General features: G+C 46.5%; 1 protein-coding gene across 1 annotated transcript in view; it reads right to left on the reverse strand.

Annotated features, from left to right (window-relative positions):
• STIP1 (stress induced phosphoprotein 1) overlaps positions 1-16,809 on the reverse strand; it is a 53,495-nt gene that overhangs the window by 14,859 nt on the left and 21,827 nt on the right. The window contains exons 2-7 of the mRNA XM_040329043.1: positions 15,140-15,349; positions 13,002-13,143; positions 12,474-12,615; positions 10,771-10,939; positions 5,217-5,343; positions 2,122-2,224 (exon numbers count right to left, since the gene is read on the reverse strand). Coding sequence (XP_040184977.1) covers positions 2,122-2,224; positions 5,217-5,343; positions 10,771-10,939; positions 12,474-12,615; positions 13,002-13,143; positions 15,140-15,349 — 893 coding nt within the window. The remainder of the gene's footprint in view (positions 1-2,121; positions 2,225-5,216; positions 5,344-10,770; positions 10,940-12,473; positions 12,616-13,001; positions 13,144-15,139; positions 15,350-16,809) is intronic.

Here is a 16,809-nt window from a genome sequence, read left to right on the forward strand (position 1 = left end):
TTCCTTGCGGGGAGTGGACGTGTCGCTCCTTTTCCCTGACGGGAAGCTCTGCGCAATGTCTCCTGGGAGTGAGTGTTGATCCTCCCAGGAGACGATTGACGTGCGGGTAAAGCGCGTCATCGCCTTCCGAAAATATCCGACGGGGACTCGGCTCTTTACGGCACCTGCAGTGTAGAGCTCACTGCGCAGGTGCGTGCAGGTGCCGAGTCCCCCTCGGATATTTTCGAAAGGCGATGACGCGATTTACCCGAGCGTCAATCATCCAAGGCATCATTTGCTGCTCAGTGATTGCAGTATTCTAGACTGCATCTCCCCATGGTAATACATAAAACCTGGCCTGTTAGTGGGCCCTGTAGGACAGGGTTGATGACCACTGATCTAAGGAACGCCTTACTCACGGGGGAGCGAGAACCCGGAAGCCCCGTGAAAAATACCATAAGACCGTAAGTACAGCGGTACAAAAAAAAAAAATCCAGCATACTGTAGATGTCAGCAGTATGCTGGATGTAACGTTTTGTTGTTTTAGGGTGAAACCCCGCTTTAAAGAGGAAACTGAAAAACTGCACATAATGCCATAAACATCAGCAAATCTAAAAAGCCTTCTTCAAACCCTATTCAATCTTGTAGTTCCTAGGAACGCCCGAATAACTCATCTTCGCCAACCAATCCCTGACCTCTATACTTTCCAACAGAAATTGAGGGGGAAAAAAACACACACACACACACACACACACACACACACACACACACACACCTCGATCCCTTTTCAAGTCAGACCCCTTGGCTAACCAACCCTAAATCGACTAGCTCTGAGGTTATCTGGTTGTCCTCAAGGGTGGTTTCCGGTGCAGCCACCACTTTTAAGGACCTCTGAACTGCAATATAGAATTATTATTTTTTTAAACAAAAGGGTGCATTTAGTTTTACTGCAGGTCATGGGTGCAATATGTCCTCCTGCTTTCAACCCATGCCTCCGCTTGGAGAGTTTTCCTCCCAAACTCTACTGTAGCAAGAGCTTCTGGATCCACCCTGTAGTTTTTCAGTAATGTACGATGGGATGACCAGCTAGCTGCCTTGCAGACTGTCTCCAGAGACACTCCTGCCCTAGCTGCCCAAGAAGGCTGTTTGAAGGGCAGGAGGACTTGTCCGTGAACAAAAGTGATCAACAGTGCCCCCCCGCAGCCTACTGAAACTACAAGTTCGTTTGCCACAGTGGAAAACGGTACTTGCAATTTATTTATTCATAGGAATCCTGAATGACGTGGCTGTGTAGGCGAAGCCCCACACAGATGCGCTGCTTTCAAATGTGATGGTGGGTGTGGGTAGAGGAAGAATCAGTGGGAGAAGAGGCAAGAGCTACAGGTTCCAGTCCATATACGGGTGGAACATGCAACTTGTTCCAAAGGTTTAAAGCATATTTAAATCTATATCACAGGTGTCAAAACACAAGGCCCCCGGGACAAATCCGGCCGTCCATTTCATGTGGCCCTCGCACTTCTTGCAGCTTCTTAGATCTCCAGCCCTCCTCCAGACCCTTACTTTCTGCTTTAAAGCAATGCATCCAGCTTCTTCCCAGCAGCAGCATAAGGAAAGGGAGGTGCACTGTGATGTAAGGGAGAGTGGGGGACTCAACCTCTGATGGTGGGGTGGGCTCTTGACATCTAATGTAAGGGGAGGGGGGTGCACTGGAAATCGAATCTTACAGATACAACCGGCCCTTTTGAGATCATAATGCCGATGCGGCCCACGAAGAAATTGAGTTGGACACCCCTGATCTAGATGATCTTCAGTAAGAGCAGTTGTGTCTAGGAAAAAAGTGCTCCAAATTGTAACAATGTAGCAAAGATTATTAGCACTCCAAACTAAAATTCTCCTTTCTGGAGCAAAATTCTTTTGATTCTGTATTGAGGAGATTAAAGTTGGCCAACAGATTCCTCCATTTACACAAGGAGATGGCTGGAGGAATCGCTTCTCACCCTCCAGCTGAACCACTTAAATTTTGATCCGTCTGTGGCCAGTATAAATAAAGGATGCAACTTGAGGAAGACAAACAAGGCATATAAAACTCATCCAAGCACTCTCAACTTCCATGCAGCTGAAAACAAACTTCTCCAAACTTACTTTGCAATCAGCCGATAATCTTCTCGGTTTTCTCTTCCTAATTCAATTGCCATTTCACATAATTCTCTGCATTTATTGTAATCTCCTTTTTCAAAATAAACAGCTAAAAACAACAAAAACATTGTTCAGTAATGTACAAAGAACGTAGAACGCTAAACTTCATCAAGTGATAATGCCTTAAAAGCAGGATTTCTCGATTGAGGTTTCCTGGAACCCAGGGGTTCTGTCACCATGCCGCAGATTTATCTGTCCAATGGTGGCTTCACTTTTGCCCCCTGCGGGTGCTGTTAAAATGTTAGTAAAGGCAAAACCTGACTCTTAACCTACTACCACCCACATTCTAAGCCTAATCGAACCCTGTTATACTTACCTATTCTGAAGCCGCTCTGGTCCGGTCTCCAGGAGATAACAGACAACAGCTATGAAACAATGTCACCTATAGACCACTGGCAGCTCAGCCTGGGACCGCACTGGCTTCAGAATAGGCAAGTACAGAAATGTTTTCTGTACAGGGTTAGATAGATCAGGCTTAGCATGGGGGTGGCAGTAGATTTAGGTTTTGCCTTTAATTCCTCTTTAATGGTTCTGGGTTGCCTGGGGAGCAAGAAAGCCATTGGTCAGCACTGATCGGGTAGGGCTACACACCAGCATCTGGAAAGTACAGCTCCACAACAGATAAGGGCAGGGGGGGGGGTTGTCAAGAACCTTACATCAGGGTCAAGATGGGAGGCTATCACATGGTGAGCCTGAAGATTGAGCAGGTAAGAGGCACAGCACCCATTACTCCCCTGGACACTGGCACTGCCCACCAGGGGAGCAATTGTTTTAAATTCTGTGTTTGTTATATTTCCATATTTGCTAAGGGGGGGGGGGGGGGGTTGAGAAAGAACAGTAAAACCTTGGTTTGAGTGTAACTTGTTTGAGAGCGTTTTGCAGGACAAGCAAAATTTAAAAATAAAATTTGACTTGATATACAAGCGATGTCTTGATATAAGAGTAGCGTCATGTCACAACCGAGTATAAAAGAGAAGAGACGCCTCCAAGTGTAACATTACAGTTACATTTAACCAGGGCCATCTTAATAGCATCATGGGCCCCTGGGCAAAGTAATGCTATGGGGCCCCCTACAAGGTTGCCCAAATTTACGCACCTACTCTCAAGAATAGAAGTACAATATTTCTACTTTACAGCGTGTGACTGGGCGAGGGAGAGAAGGAAGAATGGCGAGGGAGAGAAGGAAGAAAGGCGAGGGAGAGAAGGAAGAAAGGCGAGGGAGAGAAGGAAGAAAGGCGAGGGAGAGAAGGAAGAAAGGCGAGGGAGAGAAGGAAGAAAGGCGAGGGAGAGAAGGCCACAGTGCTCACTTACTTGAATGGTCCCCAGGGGCTCTCAGTCAGTGACTTCTCCCATTGTGGTCTTTGGCTCCTTAATCTCCCTACCCCCCCCCCCCCATCCCCTTCACAGATGTAGCGGCACACATGCAGGGAGAGAGGGGCGGGAGAAGGGATGTGTGTCATGCTGGTTGGAATGGGACAGAGCAGCGTGGGGATCCCTTCCAGGAGGTCCACACCTCCCAAGCCGCTTGTCACTGCACATTGAGCAGTGAGGATGGAGCGGCTTAGCAACCATGAAAGGAGGGGGAGGAGAGAAGCTGAATTGAACTACGGTTTCCTGGCCATTCCCGGGTGTGCTGCAGATGTTCCGCGAGCGGAGGAAGGCGTTTCTGGTGCTGTGGAGAGCCTTAGTTAGCTGGCATCTTCGGATGGGATGTGGAGCTGTACACCGCCGAAGATACCAGCTAACTAAGGCTCTCCACAGCACCAGAAACACCTTCCTCCGCTCGCTTAGTGCAGTTTTATAGCACTAATCGCTGTATAAATGTGAATGGTCTCAAAAACGTGTCAAAAATGTCTGATATGTCCGCCGCAATGTCACAGTCAAAAAAAAAAAAAAAAAGCCATAAATCTATCCCCTATTTTGTAGACGCTATAACTTTTGTGCAAACTGATCAATAAACGCTTTTTTTACCAAAAATATGTAGAATACCTAATCGGCCTAAACGGAGGGGAAAAAAAATAAAATAGTTTATCTATTTTTTGGTGGATATTATAGCAAAAAACATTGAATTATTTTTCAAAAATGTTTGCTCTATTTTTGTTTATAGCGCAAAAACTAAAAAACACAGGAGGTGATCAAATACCAAAGGAAAGCTCCATTTGTGGGTTAAAAAAAAGTGGCCAGTTTTGATTGGGAGCCACAGCGCACGACTGCGCAATTGTCAAAGCAACGCAGTGCCAAATCGCGAAAAGTGGTCAGGTCTTTGACCAGCAAAATGGTCCGGGGCTGAAATGGTTAATCAATCATGCAAGTTGCTGAATGTTGTACCTTCATTAAAATGTAACCATATTGTTACACTTTTATACTCCGTAGCTCCTGCTTGATTTTGCTTCTAATCCCCTTGTGGATAGACATTTTATGGTTACACAATTTAAAAATCGGATTGCCATCTTTTTATATGGACTATAAACTGAAGGATATAAGAATAAATGGTTGTGGAACAAATCATTTGAGTTTGCATTATTTCTTATGGGAAAATTTGCTTTAATATACAAGTGCTTTGGATTACAAGCATGCGTCCGGAACAGATTATGCTCGCAATCCAAGGTTTTACTGTGTACCTAAAACACTACAATTTTATATTCTGGATAGAGCAGAGAGTGGCTTGAACTTGTCTGTTTTTTGCCATTTTTATCCAATTTGAAAAACAGGAACTCTACAAAGCGGAATATTAGAGCAGTTACTGGAATAAGTGTCCCCGTAGGAAGATTTTCCCTCTTTCGGTTCTAGGGACTATTTTCAGTGCTAGGTAACTGCTCACTATGACAAACAGTAAATCTCCCGAATGAGAATACCGATAGTAATTATATAAAAATATATATATATATATATATATATATATATATATATATATATATATATATATATATATATATATATATATATATATATATATATATATATATATATAAAAAGAGAAGGAGAGGGAGAGACTAATAATACCTCACAATGCTATTCATAAATGCTAGAGAATAACTCACCAGCCTGGTTTGTAATATAGGTCATGTTAGCTGGATCCAGCTCTCTGGCTTGCCCATAATGTTTCAGTGCCAAGTCAAAATCTTTCTTCTTGTAAGCGTCATTACCCAACTCTTTCTCCTTTTGAGCCTGTATAGAAGCATGTCAAACATTAAAAATTCTATAGGGTAGTGCCAATAGCCCCAATGTTCATTAAAATAGAGCTCTACTACACCGAGTAGTCTCATTGGTAAAAACAGGAGATTTCCTGCGATTTAGGAACTTGCGAGCCAAACTCTCTCGTAGTGGGTCAGGTGAAAAAAGCCAGACAGAGAAAACTCAGATGCCTAGGCTTTGGTCATGCGACCCAACAATACTAGAAGCCTAGAGAGTCAGTGTGCGCAGCACAGACAGAAAACATTAGGAAGGTTGAGGTGCAGCTGGGTATAGCTTCTCACTGTTCTAGGAGAATTCAGGTTAAAACCCTGCATCCAATTCAGAGATTACATAGCTCTGCCCTGTCTGGCAGGGCAAGAGACCTGATGGTTTGCTCTTCTGTAGTTAAACACTAGCAGGTCATTTCCCCATGCCATGACTGGACAGCGAAGGAAATCCAGCATGCCAATGATCTCATCTCTGCAACTGAGCTATGAACTGAATGACTCCTTATGCCATTTATACCTTCTCCGGTTATGCTGGAAGTACAATTTGTGTATTTACATTACTGACAAAATAAAATTTGATGATCTATAATTATTACACTACTGCAATATTTGTATATCTGCTTAGGGTTCACTCCCAAAGTGACCCTTTAGTGCCAAAAAAAAAAAAAATAGGATTTTTTTACTCACCGTAAAATCCATTTCTCCAAGTTCATGGACGGACACAGCAGCATCTGACCTTAGGGTATTATCCTCCTTTCTAGGAGATTAACTAGGCAGAAAAACGGCATGTTAAGTGTTAAACACTCCACACAGTACCTCCCAGGGGCGGTTCCCCCAGGTACATCCCCCCACTCTCTGCAGCCTCAGTTCGTAAACAAGCGGTACAAACAAAAGATGGGTGGGTGCTGTGTCCGTCCATGAACTCAGAGAAATGGATTTTACGGCGAGTACAAAAATCCTATTTTCTCTTCCGTTCATGGACGGACACAGCAGCATCTGAACTTAGGGACGTCCCCAAGCAGTGTAAAAAAAAAACAAAAAACCCCATGAGGGGGTAGGAAAAAACACAGCAAACCAACTTCACCCCAAACAAACCAGAGATCCTCAACGGAGGAACTGCCAACCTTTAACAGCCGCCTGCAAAACCTTGCGGCCGAAGGAGGCATCCGAAGATGCACTCACATCCATCTTATAGAACTTTGAGAAGGTGTGGACTGACGACCAAGTCGCTGCCTTACACACCTGTAAAACAGATGCCTGATGGCGGAAAGCCCAAGAGGCACCAATGGCCCTGGTTGAATGCGCCGTAACCGGGAAGGGGGGCGCCTGCCCCTTTAAGGCATAGGCCTGAAGCACGACCTGCCTGATCCACCTAGAAATGGTAGCCTCTTTTGGGTTCGCCGGCCGAGGACACAAAGATGGAAGAACAATGTCCTCATTAAATGTGAAAGGCCGAAACAACCTTAGGGAGGAACAACGGCTTATCCCTGTGGATGACCAAGTAAGGAGCCTTGCAAGACAAGGCCGCTAATTCAGACACCCGTCTGACCAATGTAATGGTCACCAGAAAAACCACCTTCTGGGAAAGAGTCAATAAAGGGATCTCCCTAATGCCCTCAAATAGAGGCTTTTGAAGCACCGAGAGGACTAAATTCAAGTCCCACAAAAGGGAGTGGAGGATGCACAGGAGGGGCCACATGCAGAACCCCCTGCACAAACGTACGCACCAGAGAGTGCGCCGCCAAAGGTCGCTGAAAGAAAACAGCCAAGGCCGAAATCTGCCCCTTAAATCGTACTTACGGCGAGAGCCTGATCCACTCCACGCTGTAAAAACAGCAGAATCCGCGACATCACGTATGCACAGGGGCAGGGCCGCCATCAGGAATTATGGGGCCCCTTACACAGCTTCAGGCATGGGCCCCCTGGAGCAGAGAACCGGGGGAAGAAATTAAAATTATATATAAAAAATGGGGGGTAGCCATCCGGGCCCCTTACAGGTGTACTGCCTGTACCCCCCTGATGGCAGCCCTGCACGGGGGTGCCAATTCATCTTCTTACACAGAGATCTAAGCCTTCCACGTACGATGGTAAATCTTCCGGGAAGCAGACTTCCGCGCCCGCAGCATGGTCGAGATTACCGAATCCGACAGACCTCGGTCCCTCGGCACTTGGCTTTTAATAGCCATGCCTTTAAAGCCAACGACTGTAAAGCAGGATGAAAGATAGGGCCCTGAGACAGTAGATCCTCTCGCAGTGGCAGGCGCCATTGAACATCTGCCACCAGACGCACCAGATCTGCGTATCAGGAACGGTGAGGCCAATCCAGAGCAACTAGGATTGTTTGTATCCCCTCGGCTTCCACTCCCTGCGTAGCAGACGAGGGAGAAGGTTCAGGAGGAAAGGCGTAGATTAGGCGATAGTGACCCCACGGTGCCACCAACGCGTCTGCCCACGGGTCTCTTGATCTGGCCACGAACCGTGACACCTTCCGATTGAGTCGGGATGCCAGAAGATCCACGTCTGGAGTGCCCCATTTCAGACACAGACACTGAAAGACATCCGGGTGTAGCGACCATTCTCCTTGGTCTAGCGTTTGGCGACTTAGGTAGTCCGCCTGCCAGTTCTGTACGCCCGGAATGTAAACAGCCGAAACGGCCGGAACGTTCTTTTCGGCCCACCGGAGGATGTGTCCAACTTCTGCCGCTGCAGCCGAGCTCCGTGTGCCCCCTTGATGATTGACATACGCCACAGCCGTGGCATTGTCCGACTGAATCCTGACCGGGCTGCCCTGCAGTCTCAGAGACCACTTGGAGAGGCACAGCCTGATCGCCCGGAGTTCCAGAACATTGATTGGCAGGCGGGACTCTTCGAGTCCAGCGCCCCTGGGCTGACTGAACACCCCAGACTACCCCCCCAGCCGGAGAGACTGGCATCCGTCTTGACCACCGTCCAATGGCACAGCAGGAACGACTTCCTGGCCCGAAGCACCAGAGGTCAGCCACCACACTAGCGAGGACCTGACCAGGCGACTCACCCGGACTTGGTAATCCAGAGACGAAGGGAGCTTGTCCCAACGCAACAGAATTTCTCTCTGCAACGAGTGTGAAATTGAGCATACGGAACCGCCTCAAAAGGAGGCCACCATAAAAATCTCTGATAAAGGCGCCCAACGCCGCCAGAATAGCGGCCGCGATTGCAGTAAAAAAAACAAACAAAAAAAAAAAAAAACACACAGACAACAGTGAAAACACCTGGGACCCCACCCGCACACACGGCAGCAAAACAGCACCCCCTAAGCAGACAGCCCCCAGCCATTGGATGTAGCCCCCCCAGGCAGACCCCCCCCCCCCCACGTCACGACCGACCCCACCACTCAGAACGTGGGGAAAGAAGGGAAGAGGAAGGGAGAGAGGAAGGAAGGGAGAGAGGAAAGCAGGGCGGACCCCCAATCGACCTCCCCAGGAATGCACCAGCCGCACTACCCTGCCAAAGCAAGGGGACTGCTACTTACCCATCCTGCGACCACCGGCTGGAGGCATCCCGGACAGAACCAATGTCCACGCAGTTGCGGCATGGCTGTTGGCCTGGCACACTGACACAGACAGAGCCTGGTCATATGTGTGCCCTGAAGCGTATAGCTCACCGGCCACCCCTGGAGCAACGGGGCATGTCGTGGACGGCCCAGCGCGTAGCTAAAGGCCGGCACACGCTCGATGGCCGAACTTTGGGGATCGAGGATCCAGCCTGTCACCCAGTTGGCAGTTGATTGTAGATCTCAGGATCCAAAAATGCAGGAAAACAAAAAAGAAAAAATTGCAAAAAAACATCCCCAGAGCACATGGGCCCAGAGGAGCCATGTATTTCTCCTTGCTAGGCAAAAAACAAACAAACGAGGCTGTAGAGAGTGGGGGATGTACTGTAGAGTGTTTGACTAGGCAGAAAAACATCATGTTACGTGTTAATCTCCTAGAAAGGAGGATAATACACCAAGGTCAGATGCTGCTGTGTCCGTCCTTGAACGGAAGAGAAATTTCCACAAAATATGACCATAGGGACAAAAATATTTAATATAACTGTGCCGTAATCTTTTATAGAATGCTGCTGGACCTCGATTTCCAGTTGTGGATTCTTCCTATGTGCCGTGTAAGTGCAGTACAGTCATCATTCTTGGCAACTCCAAGACAAAGAACTTTTATAAGGCAGATATGTGCGCAGGTGAACAGGAAAACTACAGGTTGGGAAGTTTGGGAAAGAGTGGGGGGCACAGTCAAATAGTAGCCTCCTGTGATGTGATTAGATGGTTACATTATTTTATGTTTTCATAATTACAGTTTTGCCTGCGAAGAAACACATCACAAGAGAAATATATAGTCAGCCACCTTAAAGAGGAGTTCCATCCAAAAGTGGAACTTCTGCTTTTCGGAACCCTCCCCGCTCCGGTGTAACATTTAACACCCTTCAAGGGGGGGTGCAGATACCTGTATAAAAACAGGTATTTGCACCACTTCCGGGTATTGTCTCCCGAGTCACGCACCTTCACGTCAACCCCCCCCCCCCCCCTGGGAAACAGTGTTCCCAGGAGAGAGCGGGGACCAGTGACGGCGCGCCGAACTCGTGCTTGCGCAGTAGGGAACCAGGCAGTGTAGCCGCAAGGTTTCACTTCCCGATTCCCTCACCGAGCATGGCAGCATCTGAGGACCGAGCGATTGCTCATCCGTCTGCCGACTTCGTGGGCGTGCTGGATAGGTAAGTGTTCATTTTTTTTTTTAAAGTCAGCAGCTGCAGCATTTGTAACTGCTGGCTATAAAAAAAAAAAAATAATTCTAGGTGGGGGTCCTGTATGTATGATAGAGTGTGTGTCTCTCTCTGTGGGAAAGAACCCAAATTCTACGGGATAAAGGGTTTGGGCAATCTAAAGTCCTCTCCCAACAGTTAAAAATATCTTTATTGGTATTAAAAAGTAACAATAGATGCAAGTGAGTAAACTAAATACAGCACAAAAACAAACATTAAAAAAGAAAATGCAGCCAGGCGTGCACAGACACACCAAGGGCAAGGGCACTAGATGGATGGAGAGCCCGCTCAAGTTATAGCGCTGTCCAAAGCATGTGAGCCGACAGATCTGGGAGGGTGGGAGAGAGCCAGAGCCAGGAAGCATACAACGGTGTCAGCACAATGAAGGGCAATACACTCGTGTTCCCAGTCTCAATCTGCTCTATTTCCCAGAATCAACCAGGTGCTCTATATGCAAAAATACAATTGGGGACACTCTCATGGCAATATATACAGTTGAACCGTGGATTGAAAAAAAATAAAGTCACAAAATCTTGCTTAGGAAGGAAAGGGTGAGCCAGGTCATTACACTGGGTGCAATTAGCATTTACAATTTCACATGTCATGGGTCACTTCTCACCTGTTTCTTATTTTCAGGGAGATCTTCTTCCATTGGCTCAGGCTTGTTCTCTTTTTTGGGCTGAGGAGGGGGTGGTGCTGGAGGTTCCTCTTCATCATCATCCACACTGCCTAGATCTACTCCAAGTAATACACTCAAAGTTGTCATAACTCGAGGATCCTGAAGCTTTCTAGAAAGGAAAAAGAATATTAGATAAAAATTCAAAAAAACATGCTCACATAAAACTGCACCAAAACATACAATGAGCAGGTCTACAAAAACAATTTCCCCAAAGGGAGACTTAAGGCTGCGCTGGTCAAAGGAAAGTTCTCTGGCAAGCTGGTACAAGTAGTTCAAACAGCTTTAAATAGAAATATAAATAAATGCACTCCATTCAATACACTCACATTTGGTGCGAAATGGAAATCGCACATGAAAGATCTTTGGCCACTCTCCTGGGGTACCACCTCCTTAAGATCCAGATAATAGGATCACAATCTGGCTGCCTGGAGTTCTGTCAGCATGAACGAGCTGCCAGCGTGTCTGTCGGATTGCGCATGCACCCGGTCCAGCCCGCGCCAAGTACGGACAATTCAAATCCAAATGCACCCTCATTCCGTTCGGTCCCAGCTGGACCAAACGCATGCGCAGTACAACAAGACACTCTGGGCCGAGTCATGGCAGCTCATAGTTCATGCCGACAGGACACTGGGCAGCCAGCCAGATCGTGATCCTATCTCGATCTTACGGAGGCAACTCAAGAGTGGCCAAAGACCTTTCATGTGCGATTTCCATTTTGCGCCAAATGTGAGGATATTGGAGAGTTTTTTTTTACATTAAAGCTGCATCACAGGTGGGGCGATGTGCGCTCACTCTCTTCGGTTTTTAGTTTAATGAGCAGATTCACCCTTTAAGTTTGGTGCACACCTATGCGAGGTGAATGCGCATTTCTTCGCATAGCAGGAGAATGTGACTGGCTCTCTTTGGAGGCAGTTCACATATCTCCGCAGCGGGTGTGGTGTGCAAGAAAAAGGCGTGCCTTTTAGGTTCGAATTCAGCCCAAAATTCTGTCTGAAACGATGAACCAGCATGCACCGCACCCCTGCTGTGCAATGGATTTGGCGACAGTGTGAACCGAGCCTTAAAATAAAAATATGCCTTTTTTCCTGCAAAAAGTGCATTTATTATTTTTGGAGCCTATAAAGCATTGCACCCATGATCTGCTGATGCAGGACCCCTGAAAACGTATCAGTGTATCAGTCTGCTCGTACAGGCAGGCAGATACACACTGACAGGAACAGATAATGGACAGAGCACTCAACGGCGCCACAATCGTTCATTGAGAACTACAAGCCAACAGCCGCAAAGACTGTAGGTACTTGTAGTTTGATTCACAGAACTCTGAATAAAGGATGCGGCCTGGTGAGGTCACCCGCTTGCTGTAGTCACTAGAGCGGGCAGTGAAAACATGCAACATGTTCCCAATGGTGACCTTACTCTTTAAACTGTAGGAATGAAAGTACAAATCCTTAGACCAGTAATGGCGGACCTTGGCACCCCACACATGTTTTGGAACTACATTTCCCATGATGCTAATGCAACTCTGCAGTGTAGTTGAGCATCATGGGAAATTTAGTTCCAAAACATCTGGGGTGCCAAGGTTTGCCTTCACTGCCTTAGATGAACTCCTAATATAGGTAACATAGGACTAAGATTTTACTTACGTTCCAAGGTCAGATGGCTTGTTCCTTAGTTGATCTATCAATTCTTTGTAACTTGGGTCACTTAGTAGGGCTCTCGTACGAGGGTCAGATTCTAGCTTCTGGAATAAGTTGGGGGAGTTAAAAGGATTCATGAACTTCCTCTCTGCAGTGGGGAAAAAAAAAAAAAAAAAAAAAAAGAATAAACCACGATACATCTCTCAGCAAATTGTAGAAGAAAAGACGCCATACTCACTCAAAATACAATTTTCAGACACACAACCCTAAGCCCTGGTTCAAACAAGTGCGACTTGACAGTTCAGAGTCGCACGACTAATTTCGCTGTGACTCCAAAACAGGTTCCTGCAGTATGTGTGCGATTTCATGCATGGCTTCAATTGACATCTATGTAAATGAAGTCGCACAAACGTCAGCAAGCTGCACATGAAATGTCACTGAAGTAGCACAAATTTCAGCACCACACTGGTGTCAACCAGGGCCAAGTCACAGATGTAGTTAGTAGCGCTGTGCCTAGAAAGTCTCAATCTGTACCTGCCAGTCTTGCTTCCATATTTTGCAGCCCTTCTTTCAATTGCGCATTTGTTGGCTCATGGCGAAGTCCCTCTTCATATGTTTTCTTTGCCTCCTCAAAGCGGTTAAGAAATTCCAGAGCTGCTGCTTTTCTCGAGTAACCCTGGAGGGAAAGTAAATAAAAAAAACTTAGCACTTAGGTATATATGATAAACAAGTTCTTGAGATTAAATAATTTGAGAGCTTCACACACTTAAAATTAGAGACCTACAGGCACAGACAGGACAAGGCCATGCAGAGCAGAGATGCAAAACTGCATTATAATCAGGACCAATACTATAGTTAGCAAGTGCTTCATCATTACACATACACTAAAGCAAGTCAAGCAAATCGCATGCTATTGGGGCGCTTCCTCTCGAGCCCAGCTCTGTATATCCATTTACACACAGAATGGGCATTGGCTATGCCCCATATTCACTAGCTGTGATTAACAGCAGTAGCCAATGACATCCACTGCTGTGTCTGAGCCAACAAGGTGAGACAAAGCTGAGAGCCGCTGCTCTTGCTAGATCAAGATTGGGCTCAGGTAAGTATTGGGACACATTGAAGGATTTTTACCTTCATGCATAAAAAAGGTAAAAAACCTTCAGTCTTTAGAATCATTTTAATTTAATTTTTAAATATACCTCAACGCATTCCTTGAATTAAAGCAGAGCTGCACCCGTTTGCTCTGGGAACACTTGGCTCCCAGAGCACAGTGGGAGCCAGTCAGCAGGCGCAGCGCGACTCGCGCCGTAGGAAACCGGGCAGTGAAGCCGCAGCGCTTCACTTCCTGGTTCCCTCACCGAGGATGGCTGGGGGCAGCAGAGTGACAAGCGATTGCTCGTCCTCTGCTGCGGACGGCGTTGGACTCCAGGACAGGTAAGTGTGCCGATATTAAAAGTCAACAGCTCCAGTATTTGTAGCTGTTGACTTATATTTTTTTTTTCAGCGGACATCCGCTTAAAAGGTAAAAAATTAGGCATATGTATCCCCCCTCCTTTAACTTACCTGAGCCCTCATTCGACCCAGCGATGTGCACATCTGCAGCTCCTCTCCTGCCTCACCTCCTTGTTTCGCTGGCTTTGTTGAGGCAGTGGGAAACATTGCCGTTAATCAAAGCCAGTGATAGGGGAGCAGGGGCGGGGCCAAGTACCACTGTCTGCGTCAAAAGACTTCTAAGATCTAGGCAGTTTTGCGTTTAAAAAAAATTAAAAAATTGTACAGAGCAGGCAAGTATGTTACTTATTTAACTGCTTGCCAACCGCCAAATGACGGCTGGGCGGTGCGGCTCTTGTTCTGGCTGGGTGTCATACAACGTCCTCGGCTTCACTGCCTTCTAGGGGGCACGGCATGCGCGTGCCCGCCGCGTCACTCGGGAGCCGATGCGAGTGCCCGGTTGTCACGATGTCCGCCAGGCACCCGCAATTGCCTGGTAACAGAGCAGGACCGTGGATCTGTGTGTGTAAACACACAGAGCCACGTCCTGTCAGTTGAGAGGAGACCAAAGGTGTGTTCAGAGTACAGAGGCACGCCGATCGGTCTCCTCCCCTTGTGAGTCCCCTCCCCCTACAGTTAGAATCACTCCCTAGGCAACACATTTAACCCCTTCCCTGCCAGTCACATTTACACAGCAATTAGTGCATATTTATAAAAAATGGCTTGGGCAGGAAAGGGGGTTTAAAATGCCCTGTATTGAGGTGGTTGAAAGATTATTTTTTACAATCACAAGGCAAGGACTGCATGAAAGATGACCAGATTATTAGTATGGCCCCGACATTCTGCTACGAGGCGAATTGGAAATTTAGTGATTCCTGGCCCCAACACATTAAATGGTCTTTCTGAACACAAAAATACAATAATGACATAAGTAGGATAGTAATCCATAGCAACTGTTCAGAAGCATCTCACCTGATAGGACTACAATGATGGGAAGGGGGGGGGGGTGGGGTTTAGAGCTGCAGGGAGACAGTACACTTATATCTCAGGAGAAGAGCGATCCAAACAGGATTTCCATCCTCCCTGAGAGCCGTCAGTCACCACACATGAGACTGTCTTCCATGTCATTGTACATCTATAAGCTGCTAAACATATGAACTGAATGCATCACATGTCCATACCTTGCCCCAGTCTGGCTTAACCTCAACAGTTTTGCTGCCATCTTCCAGTGCTTTGGCATAGTCTCTCTTTTTGGCATATGCTGCAGAGCGGTTGCTATAAAGCACGTGGTTTTTGGGATCTAGTTTGATGGCTTCAGTGTAGCATCGCACCGCTTCATCCAAATCTCCAGCGGAAAGGGCCTTGTTGCCCTTTTCTTTCAACTCAGTAGCCTGAAACAATAAAGATGCAAGAAGTACATTTGAGATAATGTGATCCAAACAGCAAACACGGGACCTCAAGATTTCACAATGTACGATTAGCTAGAGAAGCATATAAAATAATGGCTTTAAAGTGCACCAAGCACCACATTCTCCCCCCCCCCCCCCCCCATGTGAAGTTAAAGGGATTGTAAACCCTCAAGGTTTTTCACCTTAACATATTCTATGCATTAAAGATGAAAAACCTTCTGTAGTGCTGCAGCCTCATTTTACTTACCTGAACGCTGCCATCCTCTGGCCAGGAAGGAAGGAGCACACCAGCTCTAGCTGGTGCCCCGATTGGATAGAGTGATAGCAGCGCAGCCATTGGCTCCAGCTGCTGTCAATCAAATCCAATGATGCAGCGCCGGGGCAGAGTCCTGCATTCTGTGTGAATGGACACAGATGCAGGACTCGGGAGAGCGCCCGCACAGGTGTCCACCTTAGAAGAGCCTTCGCCAACGTGGACACACGGTGCGGGGGAGGAGCCACCAGCGGCACCGAGGGACCCCAGGAGAGGACAAATGGGGCCACAAAATGAACTGAACAGTGAAAGTATGATTTTTTTTTTTTTTTTACAAAAAAAAATAAAAAAATAAAAAAAGTAGGGTTCACAACCCCTTTAATGCATGGCAATTAAGGTGTAACATTTCCAGGTATTTCGTACCCCACACCGAGATCACAGTAGCCCCCAGATAATTTAAATGGGTATTGCCAGACTTGCATATAATCACAGGGCGACTAATCACTGTGAATGCACTAATTTTAATGTACCAACGTCCCGGGAAAGTGACAATGGAAATTAATGGACTAATAAATTGGACTTTTGGCGGTACAGGTAGTTAATGTAAAATATCTATAAATATTTATTTTGTACAAAATGCATAAATAAAAAATTGTATACATAAGTTCATGAAACGGTATCAGCATATGATAGTGCATCTAACACAAAGTAAGAGATAAATTTATATTTCTACATTCCATGGCATAAAAGCACATAGCGTCAAGAAGGTATAGAACTCTTAGTGTTTGAAGCCGAATCAGATATGCATAATGGTAGATCTTGCATTTACTCTCGACATGTTTCGCGTACAGGACGCTTCATCAGGAGCATAAAGGTGGATCAATCGAATCTCAAAGAGTCGATCCAACCACTGATTGCGTGGTAAAGAGTGTACAACGTTTTTAACCTAACCAGCCTCCTGGGCATGCGGTAGGTACTCGTTGTGTCTAAAAGTACAAAAGGTAGAACTATGGTACAAACTGTTGGTAAACAGTATATGTAAATGGGCATAAAAGCCCTAACCGGGATCCCACTGGCAGACCTTGGACTGAAGTAAACTCCAAATGGCAGATTGACAATTGGCCAGACAGTAGAGGGGAGGTAACCACCTCAACAGCTACCGACAGAAAGATATGTGTAACATATACTG

This window comes from Rana temporaria, chromosome 11 (assembly GCF_905171775.1).
Source record: "Rana temporaria chromosome 11, aRanTem1.1, whole genome shotgun sequence".
NCBI classification, from domain to species: Eukaryota; Metazoa; Chordata; class Amphibia; order Anura; family Ranidae; genus Rana; species Rana temporaria.